This window comes from Neurospora crassa, linkage group II (genome assembly GCF_000182925.2).
Source record: "Neurospora crassa OR74A linkage group II, whole genome shotgun sequence".
Taxonomy (NCBI): Eukaryota; Fungi; Ascomycota; class Sordariomycetes; order Sordariales; family Sordariaceae; genus Neurospora; species Neurospora crassa.
Window position 1 is genome coordinate 836,899 of NC_026502.1, and position 13,959 is coordinate 850,857.

The 13,959-nt window shown below is 53.1% G+C and overlaps 5 protein-coding genes across 5 annotated transcripts; 3 read left to right on the forward strand and 2 right to left on the reverse strand.

Annotated features, from left to right (window-relative positions):
- Nucleotides 1-245: 245 nt before the first annotated feature.
- Nucleotides 246-4,071, forward strand: NCU03403 (hypothetical protein; the record flags this gene model as incomplete). Its single annotated transcript, XM_951757.2, has 4 exons — nt 246-1,654; nt 1,718-1,872; nt 1,923-2,066; nt 2,553-4,071. The coding sequence occupies 4 exons, from the start codon at nt 246-248 to the stop codon at nt 3,695-3,697; spliced, it is 2,853 nt and encodes a 950-aa protein (XP_956850.2). The 3' UTR covers nt 3,698-4,071.
- Nucleotides 4,072-4,378: 307 nt separating this feature from the next.
- On the reverse strand, nt 4,379-7,180 carry NCU03402 (membrane transporter; the record flags this gene model as incomplete). Its single annotated transcript, XM_951756.3, has 3 exons — nt 4,379-6,001; nt 6,064-6,755; nt 6,814-7,180. 3 exons carry the CDS (start codon nt 7,178-7,180, stop codon nt 4,379-4,381), a joined length of 2,682 nt encoding a protein of 893 aa, XP_956849.3.
- A 1,376-nt stretch (nt 7,181-8,556) lies between these two features.
- Nucleotides 8,557-9,479, reverse strand: NCU03401 (hypothetical protein). Its single transcript, XM_951755.2, has 3 exons — nt 9,428-9,479; nt 9,163-9,365; nt 8,557-9,104 (listed from the first exon to the last, which is right to left on the reverse strand). The coding sequence occupies exons 1-3, from the start codon at nt 9,440-9,442 to the stop codon at nt 8,912-8,914; spliced, it is 411 nt and encodes a 136-aa protein (XP_956848.2). The 5' UTR covers nt 9,443-9,479; the 3' UTR covers nt 8,557-8,911.
- A 637-nt stretch (nt 9,480-10,116) lies between these two features.
- On the forward strand, nt 10,117-10,991 carry NCU03400 (hypothetical protein). The gene is made up of 4 exons (XM_951754.3): nt 10,117-10,345; nt 10,421-10,452; nt 10,512-10,593; nt 10,671-10,991. The coding sequence occupies exons 1-4, from the start codon at nt 10,253-10,255 to the stop codon at nt 10,695-10,697; spliced, it is 234 nt and encodes a 77-aa protein (XP_956847.2). The 5' UTR covers nt 10,117-10,252; the 3' UTR covers nt 10,698-10,991.
- A 437-nt stretch (nt 10,992-11,428) lies between these two features.
- Nucleotides 11,429-13,883, forward strand: NCU03399 (hypothetical protein). Its single transcript, XM_951753.2, has 4 exons — nt 11,429-11,925; nt 12,020-12,047; nt 12,119-12,635; nt 12,704-13,883. Exons 1-4 carry the CDS (start codon nt 11,726-11,728, stop codon nt 13,375-13,377), a joined length of 1,419 nt encoding a protein of 472 aa, XP_956846.2. The 5' UTR covers nt 11,429-11,725; the 3' UTR covers nt 13,378-13,883.
- The last annotated feature ends 76 nt before the right edge of the window (nt 13,884-13,959 follow it).

Sequence of the window (13,959 nt, forward strand, 5' to 3'; positions counted from 1 at the left end):
GCTTCGTCTCTCTTCCACCCCTCGTCTTGCTGTTGGAGCTGCTCCCTTTCGCATCTTCACCCTGATCTGCTTCTCGTGGGTCTTGATGGCCCTGTGTTGTCCAGCCCATTACAGCGAAAACTACAACACTCCCTTTTTGGAAACACTGCAACATTAGCAAGCCTCAAAACACCAGCAGGGCCACTCACCCATGCGAAAGAAAAGCCAATGATCCATTGCTCCATCTCGACATAGCAGCCTGGACCATGACGGGCTTCTGCTGTTGTGGGGTACCTCGCCCTCCCAGAACAGTGACGCCGTCGACACCGAGCCCCAGGAATCAAACCCCGAAACCCTCGGGTGCACTTCCGCCACTTCCTCCTCCTGCTCGCTTACCTGTTGCAGGACCACTTACATCCAACCCAGTCATCGCCATTCCGCTGGCCGTTGACGCTTATCCAGACTCTTCCAGCAAGTCTGGTACATCGCTGCAGCTGGCAACATCTTCTGTGATCGTTCCGATTGGGCCAGCCGACTTGAGCGATCTCGTGGTTGAAGACTCGGAGGACGACTTACCAGGCAGATCGACCGAGCCAAGCAAGAGTACCAGCACTCTCCAGCTTGTCAGAGAGAATATTCGTCGTCACTTGTCCCAAGACTCCTTGCCAAAGAAAAAGTCTCGCTCAGCTGTTGGCTCCAGCCAAGAGGAAATCCAAAGACGGGCCGAGCTCAAGAGACTGATGCACAAAAGGATACAAGAGGAACTCCGCATTGAGCAATCCCACGAGCGGTCTCGGAGTGAGGTTTCCTCTGTGCTGCCACCACCCAGATCCTCTTCGCCTGACTACCTTCCGGGTGGAGGGCCCCGTGATGCATTAGAGTTCTCGGTAGCCCAAGAAGAGGAAGGAGAGGCACATTCCGATACGACTTCCTCGTCCATTGCAAAGTCCAGTGCCGATGTCTCTGCACCAGGAAAGGCGGCTCCCCTTTCAGACAAGGAAAACAGCTGCCCCCGAGTAAACAGTCTCAAATATCCAACAATTGCGGTTATCCAGAAGCCAGTTCGAGAACGCAGTTCACTCCCAGAGATGCCAGCCTCTCCGGTCTTGGCTCCGCAGCGCTATTCCAATACTATTGACACTTCCTCCTTGGGCTCTTGGAGGCTTTCTTACAGCGCTACTCAACTCGAAGACTTTCTGGGCTTCATCGATCAAGATGGTTCCTCCCAAGATGCCGAGTCTTCCCTCAAAGCAGCAGCTTCGAGGGCGGTTACCTCACGTTCAGTACCGCTACTACGCCGGTCCAAGTCAGAGACTCGTCCACGCTCTTCCTCGGCCCGCACTCCTGGGAATGCAACTCCATGCGTGTTGGATCAGTCACCAATGGGTATTTGGCTCAGAAGCCAGGGTCTTGGATCATGTTCGCCGTCACTTTCCTTGGGTAGGTCTTCGGATAGAGACGGTGATCCCGAAATAAGCGTGGAACAGGCTAAAGTGGTCATGCTCAAGAGATGCAGCTCGATTCCCAACCACCCTGGCGGTGACATTAGTCTTCAACGTCCTGAGATTGTCCATCTTCATGACATGGATATCCATCGGCAGCTTGCTACACAGACTCTGAACACTCCTGAGGAATCTCCTGCAAATACCGAGTCGGAACAGAACACAGTCCGTAGGTATGTTGTGAGACATGGTAGCTCGGATCAGACAGCTGCATACGGGACCGAGACATCACACAGACAGCCTAACGGTCAGGCTGGCCTCATCAGCAACCCATCATCGGCATATCCCTCAGCTGGACATAGCGCCGATCCTAGCGCAGGAACTTCTTCATCGCATCTACCGTCAGGTGTCATGGGTCCCCATAACTTGCTTTCAGCGACACCACTGCGATGTGAGTAGTCCACCATGAACGACTTCTGTTCGGATGCTAATAGATTACAGGGCTTCTTCCGTCCAACCCTTTTGGTGAAAGCCATTCGAACATGGCCACGGGAGGGAGCTCGCTCGATAGTCCTACTGATGGAGGCACCGCCACTCAGACCGAGCTAATCTCATCGGGCGTGGCATCAGATACCATCAACAAACGTCAATCGGTACCAAAGCTAAATATAATGGAGAGGAGCTTTGCTCGATTTCATCTAGGGCATGGGGCACCGTCCAATATCTCCAAAAGGTTCGATAAACCGACCGATTCCATGAAACTACGCGCCGAACCGTCGAAGCGCTCACTGCTGGCGAGATTACATTTGAGCTTACCTCGACGTGTCAAACTGACCCCGGCTTCCTTTGACGGTCAGGTAGACGGCGAGCAGAATACTCCATTGCCCTCTACATCACGCCCGGTTGATTCGCAAAGACACAAGAAATCTGCACTCAGTGATGTTGGTCCGCAAACGCTCCATCAAAGCAGCGAGTTTCCATTCTCCGACTGTGATGATAGTACAGTAGAGCTTTGGCAATCTGCTGTGAGAGAGGAAATCTGGAGACGCCATACAGGTACTAAAAAGAGACATAGCGACTACCGACCATTTGACGTTCCACCCAAAACTTATTACCCCTATCCGTACCCAGGAGCGCGCCCTGGTGGCCAAGATCAAAGCAGCAGTCCCGTGTCCATTTCCACTGAACTTTCTGCCAAGACACTTGAAAGCAATCCAGAGCCGAGCGATAATGTTTTGAACGTCGCAGGTGTGCGCAGATCGTCACTCGAGAGCCCAGGACCCGAGATACAGAGGCCTCGAAAGTTTCCAGAGGCATGGGCAAGGTTTCCTTCGTACAACCGTGCAGAACGAAATGAGGACCACGAAAATACGGACCAAGCTCGGACCGAGCGAATAGCTTCCCATAAACCGCCGAACCAAGAGATTACACAGACCGCGATCTCTGGGGCTATTTCCAACCGCCAACATAACGGGGTCATGGGTCACAGACAGAAGAACTCAATGTCAAGCAAATTCGGAAAGGCTCTCAAATCCGGCCTCGACAAGCTTGTTCATTCCCGAAGATCATCAGACGTTTCGTGCGGGGATTCGCATCTTGACCAAGCAAGAGCCACACTGGAATACCCAGAGCTTGCACTCCATCCCACCGAGGCTGGTTATCGAGAACTCGAAGCATTAGGCCGAGAAATCAGGCGCCTGAAGCGGTTGGTGTCGAATGAGGTGGAAGACGGACCCAGACCTTGGGTAACTCTCCCTGTTGGTTCCGATGTTGAACTTGATGGGTCCAATGCCGGCAGTCATCGGAATTTGACTATGCCAGGCACTTTCCCCAGAAGTCGTGGAGGGGATTCATCAGCTACCACTGACAAGTTTGCGACGCCACTCAGCTCTCCCTCTCTCAACGATGCTTCTTTTCACTCCTTTCCGCGGTCATACTCGCCAGAGTCCAGTCGTCAGTCGTCTATCCCCATTTCGAACAAAGCGGTTGTGCCAGAAATCAAAATTACCGACCTGAGTTCGGTCAAGAGTGATACAACATTGGTGCTGAGAACACATCAGGTCAGATTTTCGGATGAAAATGGCCAGTGTCAGAGTGATTCGGCCACTTCTGGCTCCTCAAAGTACAATACCTGGAGTGGTCCGAACGATTCGCAGACTATCGATGATGCAAACGAGTCAGACGATAGTGATCAAGTGTTTCCCACAAACAACAAGCGTGGATCTCATCTGGAGAACTCGCTTTCAATCCAGGAGATAGCCGCCGGCAACGTGTAGAAAAGGGGGAAGAAGTGAACCATCACTGGTTTTCAATGAGCAATCATATTTTTATTTTTGTTGTTTCGTGCCTTCTTAGCTTCATCCCTTGATGGATTTTCAAGTGTTAGGTATTGTGCGGAGTAGAGAATCAACGTGCATTTCCAGTGTTTGGTGGTTCTGCAAAAGTTGAAAGGCCTGATAACCACGCCAAAAGAGTGTGATTATAACCAGGCGGAACTGGGCATCATTGTCTTTGCGTTACTGGCCATCACGTGTGGTGTGGGAAACAAGTAATGACAAGCTTTCTCTGATGTAACGACTTACAGCAGCTGTGTTAGTAAAACCAGAGGTAGTATTTAAGCGATTATCATCAGCCGAAAGGCCATCCTCTACATCAAGGATTTCTTTCATTCCATATTGAACACCAGTGACATTTGTCCATCAAGTGTAAATAACCAAGCATTTTTCTCGCCATGATGCTCGTTTGTTTCTTCTTTACCTACACTTAAATCACTCAAGTTGTCGTAGTATCTTCCTTCGCGGAAGTAGGACGAATACCTCTAGGTAGGTGGCCCGCGTTTGAACACTACTAACCGGTGCTAAACACTTTTATTTTCCTATTTTTCTATTCAATTTATTTCCTTGGTTAGTATATATCTTTCTTCGTTATCGTACCATAACATCTGCGAATCCAATCATTCATTCATCTTTCTTCCTTTCGTTTCCTTCCCGACTTCCAATAACAAGCCCGTCTCCATTCAACTTCCCCCCTCCATCATCATCGCTATCATCATCGTCATGAGGTGTACCAGTGATCCGAGGCGGTGGAGGACTAACCGCCACGGTAGCTGACGAGCCACCACTTCTTGAACCTGAACCAGGCGGAGGAGGGTCATGGTCGTGACTGAATGAGGACTCGCCCACCTCATCAGCTCCTTCGTAGTCCGGGCACTCAAAGACATGATTCACCACATCGCCAGTCCCCCTCCTACCATCACCCGCCTGAATGCATCTTCGTTCACTGTGGCTTGAGTAGTTGCTGCCACTTGAAGAACTCTTCCTCCCCTCCATCTCCATCTCCATCTCCTTCCCTTTGTCCATCTCCATCATTCCCTTTTCCACATCCTTCTTCATCCCTTGCTGCTCCTCCTCCGCAATGTCCACCATAGCTCCTCCTCCTCCCAGCACCCTCCCCGCCTCCCCCCTCGTCTCCGTCCTCGCCATACCTTCTCCATAAGCCGAGAATCGCAAGCCAGCAGCAGCAGCAACAGCAGCAGACGACGACGCCGGCGGTGGCACACCACTCATCCTAATCGTCATCATGATTCCCGTCCTCCTTCTCTTCTGCTCCTCAATCTTCCTCTCCATCTCCTCCCTCCGTTCCCTCAACAACAAACAAAACTTGGAACTCCTTCTAATCTTCTCCCCCTGCCACAGGAAAATAAACGGCATCATCGTCATCAACAGACTCAATCCACCCAACAACGAACATGCGCCCGCAATGCCCAAGCGATGGAACATGGGCGCCGTCGCCAGCGGTAAGAGCGTCGCTAACAACGACCGCGAGCACGAAGCCGCCGCATTCGCTGACGCGGCAAAGATCTCGTACGCGTCTGTCAAGTAGTTCAGCAGCGCCTGAAACACGCACATGAAGCCCATGCCGAAGGGGATCCCGCTTAGCATGGGGATCCAGAAGGGGACTGAAAAACGGGAAGTGAAGCCCAGCCAGAAGAGACTGACGACGAACATGGGGCCGCCGAGGCAAGCGAGTGGCAAGCGACGGTATTCTTCCTGGCGAGTCCAGGGGGCGTTGCGGTGCCGGGCGCGGGTGAGTATGGAGTCCCATGCCATGAAGATCGGGAGGGCAATCAAGCAGCCGACGCCGATGGCGAGGTACGTGAGCCCGCATTGGCCGGGGGTGAGGCCGTACAGGTCGATGAAGATGAAGGGGTAGGCTTCAAAGGTCATGTAGAAGATGGCGTAGCAGAGGGAGATGTAAGCGCAGCTGGTGGAGACGATGGGTTCCATGAGGATCATGCGGATGGGCCGGGTGAGGACGATGGTGGTGAGTTCGGACAGGGAGTGTTGGGTGTCTTCGAGTTCGCGGGGGGCGACGACGTGGGCGTTGGGGTTGGTGAGTCGTAGGTGCTGGGCGCGACGGAGGAGGAGGATGGGGCCGTAGGTTTCGGGCAACAAAAAGAAGAGAGGGAGGAGGGTCAGGCCGGCGTACATGAGGCCGATCCAGAAGGCCCAGCGCCAGCCGATGGTGGTGGCCGCGTAGCCGGAGATGATGGGGGCGATGAGAGGGCCGAAGACTGTAGTCTGTGAGGGGAGGGGGGTGGTCAGTGGTTGTGTGGATGGGAAAGGGGCAAGGGAAAACTGACAGCCATAAAAATCCCCATGCTTCTCCCACGCTGCCTCGGTTCATTGTAAATATCCGCAATAATCCCCGGCACCAGCGCAATAGGCGCACTTGCAAAGATGCCCGAAAACAGTCTGAAGATGATAAAGGAAATCCAATGAGGAGCCAATGCACACGCCAACGTAAACAAAGTAAACATGGCAAACGTCCCGATACTCAATCTCCTGCGCCCATACTGCTCGCTTAGCGGCGCCCACAAGATCGGACCCATCACATAGCCTAAATCCGTCAGTCTTTGCGAGAAATAACTAAAATACTGCAAGGCCTCACCGATCAGGTAGATGGAAATGGGCAGGACCGTCTCCTGCTCCGACTCGATCTTCCACTCCTCCACAATAAAGGGGATGGCGTTGCTGGGCAGGGCGCTGCCCATGGACGAGTTGAGGATCAACATGACGGCCGTCAGCAAGATGGCGGCTTTCCTGCCGGAGGACCAGTTGTACGGGTTTTCTGGGTCGTTTTCTTCCCAGGAGATGATGGTGTCCTCACCGTCATCGATGAAGCCGAAACTGGTTATGCTGCTGGCTCGGGGCAGGAGTTGGGATGGGATCCCCCGTGGCTCAACAGTGGTTGGCTTTTCGTGGAACGAGGATGAAGAACTGGCATGTCCACTGATGGGGATGGTTGCCGGGTCTGAAAAGCTGACTCTGGGAGCTGTTGGATCGGTTAGCAGAAGCGGCCATGTAACTTGGAGAAGCATATGTGCGCTCACCACTAGTACTGTCCCGTGTTGACAGAGAAGGTAAAGACTCTCCGACGAGTGTATTGAACTCGCCGAAGCGAAAGGGTTGTTCAAGATTCACTGACTCATACGAGTATGAAGACTCGCTCCCACGGTGCCTCTCGTCGTCTCCCGAGTTGTGAGTTACGAGATAGAACTTCCTCGGCTCCGGAGACTTCTTGTTACGGAGGGACTCCTTGTCTTTGCTGGGCTGTAGTGTGCCATCCGTATTTTTGGGTCGTTGCACAAAATCAGAGTCAGCTCGATCTCCATATCTTGATATGCCCTGTTCTGCCTCGGTGGGTTGGGATTGCCGATGATCATCATCACCGGGGCTCTCTTCGAGATTGTGTGACATGGTGCGAAAGTATGGAGGTCATCAGACCACTCAATGGAGCGGAGAGGTCGATGGTTCTTTGAAGGTCAGGTCGTTTACACAATAATCAAGACGAACACAAGAAGAGTCATTTCCAAAACTTGACAGCGGGCGAGCGATGGAGAAAAAGAGGTGATATAGAGTTGCCATCTTGTTCAGATACCATTACAGCAGAGTCACGAAACGAGAATCGAAGCATGTGTCTCGCCCATGATAATCGTCATGAAGAAAGAATATGTCATGCATGCTTGAACAGATATAGTGTATGCATGACGGGAAGGGGATTTGATCACGGAAGTGATGATATCCGAGGATGAGCAGGGTAACAGTTAGTAAACTAACAAGCCACAAGTCAATCACATCATTAATCCATCCGGCCAAGTGATATTTCGTTGAGCAAAGCACCCTCATCTCGAAACGATGAAAGTCCCCCAATCAAGCTTCAGCGACTAATTTGTTGGAAGACAGGTGTCCCAGCTGGATGGGCAAGGATAGAGGGATTGCTGACGTTGCCAACATGGTGGTAGCCTGCGGCGCAAGAGGAGTTGAGCTGGGCATGTGAAAAGGATAAGGTCTTCAGGGACAACAAAGGGGATGGTCTCGACGTGGACATGACGTTCGTGCTGTACAATCCCTGATTTATCCCAACGGCCGAGGGATTGTCGACAGACGGGGAAGGGTGACGGAGTCAACTCGGTCAGCACATGGAGCTCGATGGGGCCTGCGGAGATGAAGCATAGCCGTGGGTGTGGCTGTTTCCAACTGGTTGGATCCGGGGTATCGTCACTTGCACGTCGAGGGCCAATATCTATATATATGTCTGTTCGCCACGGTCTGCAGCCTCAGGCCTTTTTCCCAGATCGACTTCAGGAAACTCTGTCATGGACATCAAGAAAAAAAACTCATTCGAAAGTCGGCAGCATTTTGGCTCGAGCTGTACTGATCAACGGGAACAGTGGTCAGCATTCCATGGGCCGGCCCTGCCAGTGAACGCAGGTTAGAGACTGGCGATTCTGAGGTCGTGTCCTGGACTAAGGCAAGCCGTCCGCGGCGACAATTTCGTTCGATAGAGTGAGTAAGGTGATTAGGACGAGGATCGGGTGATTGGCACATCTTAAATCGCTGAAGCGACGGCAAGGCGTCAAGTCCGTTCCTGCTTGAAGCACATCTCAGCGCATGGGACATGCGATTCTCGCATCTCCAATTATCCAAATAGTAGCAAATGCATATTCCGGCATTGATGGTCAAGATAAGAAGTCTACGAGGCCCCAGGTTGACATCAGTTATATTACCTGCTTCAGTCAGTACGGTAAGGGCGCCGGGACCGAGTTGCTGTATTGACTTGGAGAAAGGCTTACAATGTGTTTTTGGTTCCCACTGACAGCCAGCCGTTGACAGTGGAATATGGTGATAGGGCCGAGGCCCGGCAGCGAGCGGCTTGCAGTACAGGCGCTGCGAGCTGCAGATATGCTTCATTGGGCATTTGACCTGCCGGCGAGTCTGGCCTCTCTACCTGAGGGACTTTGAGTGACATAACATGCACGTTATATCCAGTAATTTGCCCAAGAGTCTGATCATGTTGTTGACGTGGTTTAAGTTGGTAGCGACTGCTCAGCCCTGGTCGATGGAACTGTTGCCAGTGTTGTACACGGAAGCATTATTCACACTCATCGAAAGGGATGTAAGCCGGCGAAATGGGTTGCGGGCATGGCTTCATGTCTCGAGGTTGATTGTCTTTCCAAATCTTGCGTACAATTCCACCTTGAGCCCCGTCATCTCCTTGCGGATGGTTTCAAGCTTGTCATCGAGGGCTTCGATCTCCTTGATGAGTTTTGCAGCCGCGATGCCGAGCATCTCCTTGGCTTGTTCGAGGGGAATGTGGAAGAAGGAATCGCCAATCTTGTACCTGTTGTCGGGTCTCAGTATGTGTCTGGCTACGTGTCGTGCTGACGGTTGCAACTTACTGGACAAGCTCGTCCTCGTCCTCGACAAGCTCCAGTTCGGTTTCCAAGTCGTCGAGTTCCTCCTTCTCCTTGTTTTTGTTCTTGAGCTCCTCTTCGAGGGCGAGTTCGCGCTGGTGCAATCGGCTGAACCTGTTGATCTTGTCCTGGTCCTCGCGACGGACCTCGATCTCGTCGCCGGCCGCCTCCTCGTCCTCTTTACTCAACTGTTTTGAGGGGTGGTTAGCGACGAGCGCGAGAGAGCAGATGTTATGGACCAAGGACTTACCATGCGACGGTTCATTTTGCCGGTGGAGTTGGTTGGTGATGTTTGATAGCGGTACAGTACATAGATAGAGTCGTTGGGTGGTGACGACTGACGACCTAGGGAGCGACCGAAGCGACGTCGAAGCTCCCGTCTGACCCCACCTGGAATCCATCAGGGGCACAGCGACGGGAGCTGTTCATCGACGCCAGGGGGGGGGGGGGGGGGTACTACCCAGGTACATACAGTCAGTACCCTAGTACGAGCAACACCAAAAATCCGGCCACAAGTATTGCTCAAACAGGGGGGATTGCTGGTGCTGGGGTAGGGTGCACGGGCCATACTACCAAAACCTGCACTTCTAGGAAAGCCTTGGCGCCCAGACCTCCCCATCCCCTAATGTAAAAAGTGTGTAAATAGCGGGTATAAAGTAGTATCAAGGCTATAATTGGGTGAGAAGTACCCTTACTTTAGAGCAAATTACTAAATAGACTATTACTGTATACTCGTTTGCTCTTACACATATAAAAAAGAGAGTTTTGGCCCATACTGTTGCAAATACAGGGGGGGTTGCTCATATACAAGGTTGCTCTTACAAGGGTTTTCACTGTACTTCATGGTGGGGTTGGGGCTCTGCTACCCGATTGGTCACAACGTCTGTGTTAGTGCTAAGTCCTCTGCGCAACGCCAAAACATCAAAACAACACATCTATCTGCCCTGATAGTGACCATCAACATCAACCTCGGGCACGGTTGGCCTATTCACAGCAGCAAAGGACATGGTATCGGGGATATCCTAGGTCTTGTCACGATATTCAATCAACTGCAAGAAGAAGTCTGGGCGGAAATATGCCCGGCCAAAAAGCATACCCGCGGGCAACGGTCAAGAAGATTGTCAAGGCCCACGCTAACTGCAATGTTAGCAAAAATGTCGATGTCATGGTAAGCGAAGATAACAATAAAAATGCCACTATTCCCAAAATCCAACGCGTCGCACTAACATCGTGTTTGTCGCAGATCTATCTCGATTATGTTTTGTTCATGCAAACGTAGGAACCACTTCCTCACACCTTCTGAAACGGTATCACGCTAACACACACTCTGACAGCCTCATGAAGGAGGCTACCATCGAAGCCAAGCAAGGGGGTGAACGGGGCATCACAGGTCGGAGTGTCAAGAAAGTCACTGCGGTCAGTTTTCTTCTTCCCCACAACCACGCCCCCCCCTTTTTTTTTGACCCCCTTTTGTTGACATTTTGCTGCAATAGGACACTCTTGCCAAGTTCAAGGGTTGAGGAATTCCAACACTGCGCCTAGACAACACACGGGCTGGTTACCCCCACCGTCAAAGGGATCCCGTTGGAGGTGAAGCAAACGGGAGCATGGTTTCGACGACCTATCAGTTTTCAATAGGGTACAAGTGCATACATGGACTTGTACACGTCCTCATTCGTGGATGTAGGTAGTGACAACAGTTGGCTCATACATGACAAGTTGAATCGAGTGCGGGGGAAGACATCTCGACATCCATCGTACATAATGGTAAAATCAAAATTCATGGTCATGTCCAAGAATTCTGCCGTACTATACTGCATGGACCGCCGTTGCCTGTGATGGAGCTGTGATTCTTGGTCTTTCTTCAGGCTTCTGTGCCTGTCCCTCCCGCGTCTGTGGGCTCCAGTCGACGGGAAGCCGCCGAGCTGCGGCCAACCCCAGACGGAACCCGATGGTAGCCTCAGCTGCCTGTAGGTACCTCTAGAGGTAGGTAGGTAGCTTCAGGAGGCCCGTTGTGACTCCTCCGCCCAGCCGTCGGACGCCCGCCAAAACCTTCCAATGGAAGGTATCAGCAACTGCCCGGCTCTGACTTCGTTGTAGGTGGTGCCCGCCTGGGCGGGAATCGCTGTCTCCACTCCTTCTCCTGGCTGCCCGCCCGCCCGCGGACGGAGAGAGCTCCAAAAAGGTCGAACGTCAGCAGCTGAGCTGTCCCGCCGCCCGCCGCCTTCCCGTCCCGCCCACCCACCCACCCACTCCCACCCTTCCTTCCGCCAAACAACAAAACAAACCCTCCACCACACCTTCTTTCGCAAACAACTCAACAAGCTCTTCTACCGCTATTCTCCTTTTTCTGCCTCACTCTCCATAATCAACACTGCTGCTAGCCACCCCTCTTCGCATCAGCAGTCAAGCAACGCAACTGAACCCCGCAAAGGAGCATCATAGGTAGCCCGACATATCGTTGGAGCCTTGTCCCCAAGCAACTGAATTACCCACCGCGCAACCACCACAAGCTTGACAAACCACCCCATCCACCACAACACTACACATGATGACTGCCGCCGCCGTCCAGAACCCTCCGGTCGCGACCGAGTCCAAGTCGGCCAAGAAGAAAAAGGCCAAGCAGGGCACCGAGTCCCCCGCCCTCGCTACCTCTTCGACCCCAGACAAGCCCGCTTCTCTCGCTGCTGGCAACGAGCCGTCTCAGGAGGGCGACTCGTCCAACCCCCATATTCGTGAGATCCAAAAGTCCGTTCTTTACCCAAGTCTAGCCGCCATCGTCGTCATTCCATCCCATCACCTTCTACTAGCTGCTGACACTTGTCTCTTCTCTCTTGTATAGGGCTATCCGCAATGTGTCCAAGAAGATTGTAGGTTTCTATACTCGCACTGACATGCCACGCCATTGCGCTAGAGACTGACTTTATGTTCCTCAATCTAGACCAATGCTTCCAAGATCGACCACCTGGTAGCTGAGCACGGCAACAAGTCTCTTGATGAGCTGGTGTCTCTCAAGATCATCAATGCCGACCAAAAGGCCGCATACCTCAAGAAGCCCGCCCTGCAGGCCCAGCTTTTCCAGCTTGACGAGCAGATTGCTCTCCTCAGGAAGCTTGATGCTGAGCACAAGATCCGCCTGGCCGAGCAGGAGAAGGCCCTCGCCGACAAGTTTGCCCAGGAAAAGGCCGACCTTGTTGCCGAGCTCGAGAAGAAGGCCGAGGCCGATGCCGACAAGAAGCTCCACGATAGCTTGCTCCACCTCTCTCAGTTCCTCCGCCTCGCAGCTGCCCGTCGCGCTGAGGATGCCGACAGCACTGCCGACGAGAATATGGCTCTCGAAGGTGTCCTGCTCCACATCTACTCGGGCGACGAGAATGCTGTCAAGAACATGCTGAAGCTCGTCCAGGGTGCCGAGGAGCAGACTCGCAGCACTACTGGTGAGCTGCTCAAGACTACCTGTAAGCACCCCTCCACTAGCACATGTAGCCCGCCTTCCATATATACTAACCTCACTCCGTCTTTGCAGTTGCCCAGGTTAAGCAGGTCGCTATTGCCTATGCGGCTCCCTTCTCCCAGCCCGCCGCTGAGGAGCCCGTTGCCCAGACCACCGAGACCGAGACCGAGGCCCCCGCCGAAACCAAGCCCGCTGAGACCGAGGCTGTCGAGTCCAAGCAGGAACCCCAGACCGATCTTACTGTTGCCAACGCTGGCCTTACCGAAATCGACGATGGTTCCGCTGTTGCTTTGACCAACGGAAACACCCAAGAGCAGCCTGCTACTGGCGGTGCCCCCGCCCAGACCGATGCCGGCGACAGCACTGCCAACCCTGCTGCCGAGAGCGGCTGGGATGCTTCTGGCTCGGCTGCTGCCTCTACCGACATGACGGGCTCTCAGGAGTGGGTCGAGGTCCAGCGCGATCCCGCTGAGACCGAGAAGGGCCTTGAGGCTACCCCTGCCGCGCCTTCCAACACCCAGTCGTGGGCTGACGATCATCCCGAGACTGCCGGTGCCCCTACTGGTGCTGATGACGGCTTCCAGTCCGTCCAGGGCAAGCGTGGTCCTCAGCAGCAAGGCTACCGCGGCCGTGGTGGCTACCGTGGACGTGGCGATGGACGTGGCCGTGGCCGTGGCCGTGGCGGTCCTCGTGGTGGTCGTGGAGGCCCTCGTCCTCCTCGCGCCGGTGGTGACGAGCAGCACTAGGAGTCTGGACGTCCCGAGCCTGTCGCGATGGAGTCTGGCTGGCCTGTTGAAACTGATTGGTCTGCCAAATCCGGTTGGCCTGCGGAATCTGGCTGGCCTGCTGAATCTGGCTGGCCTGTTTGAGCTTAACTGTCTTTTTTTTTTTTTTTTTCCTCGGTTTGATCTCGTCTGGCATCTATTTGTGTGAGCGTATGCATTTTTGCTCTGGGATCTTGGGCGTTCTCATGATCAAAAAAGTTCATATTGCGCTATAGCATGGATTTGCTTCATTGGTCTGTATTGTACATTAAAAATTGGGCAAGCGCAAAGGGGTTACGGAGAAACGGATGACTAAATGGTGGTTAACCTTGTTTTATTTGTTACCCCCGGAATACCTTGCATGATAACGACAGAAAGAATTAAAGGAAGGGAGGAAGGGAGAGGCCGCGCCGCCGAAATGGCGCAAGACAGGTGTGGATGTACCATAATGAAGCTGAAGGATGAATTGACGATGGATCTGATGAGGAGTCTGTTTCGAGCGACGTTGCTGGTGTTTGTGTGTTCGATTATGCTTTATGATGGGTATCATTATACTAAATTGGG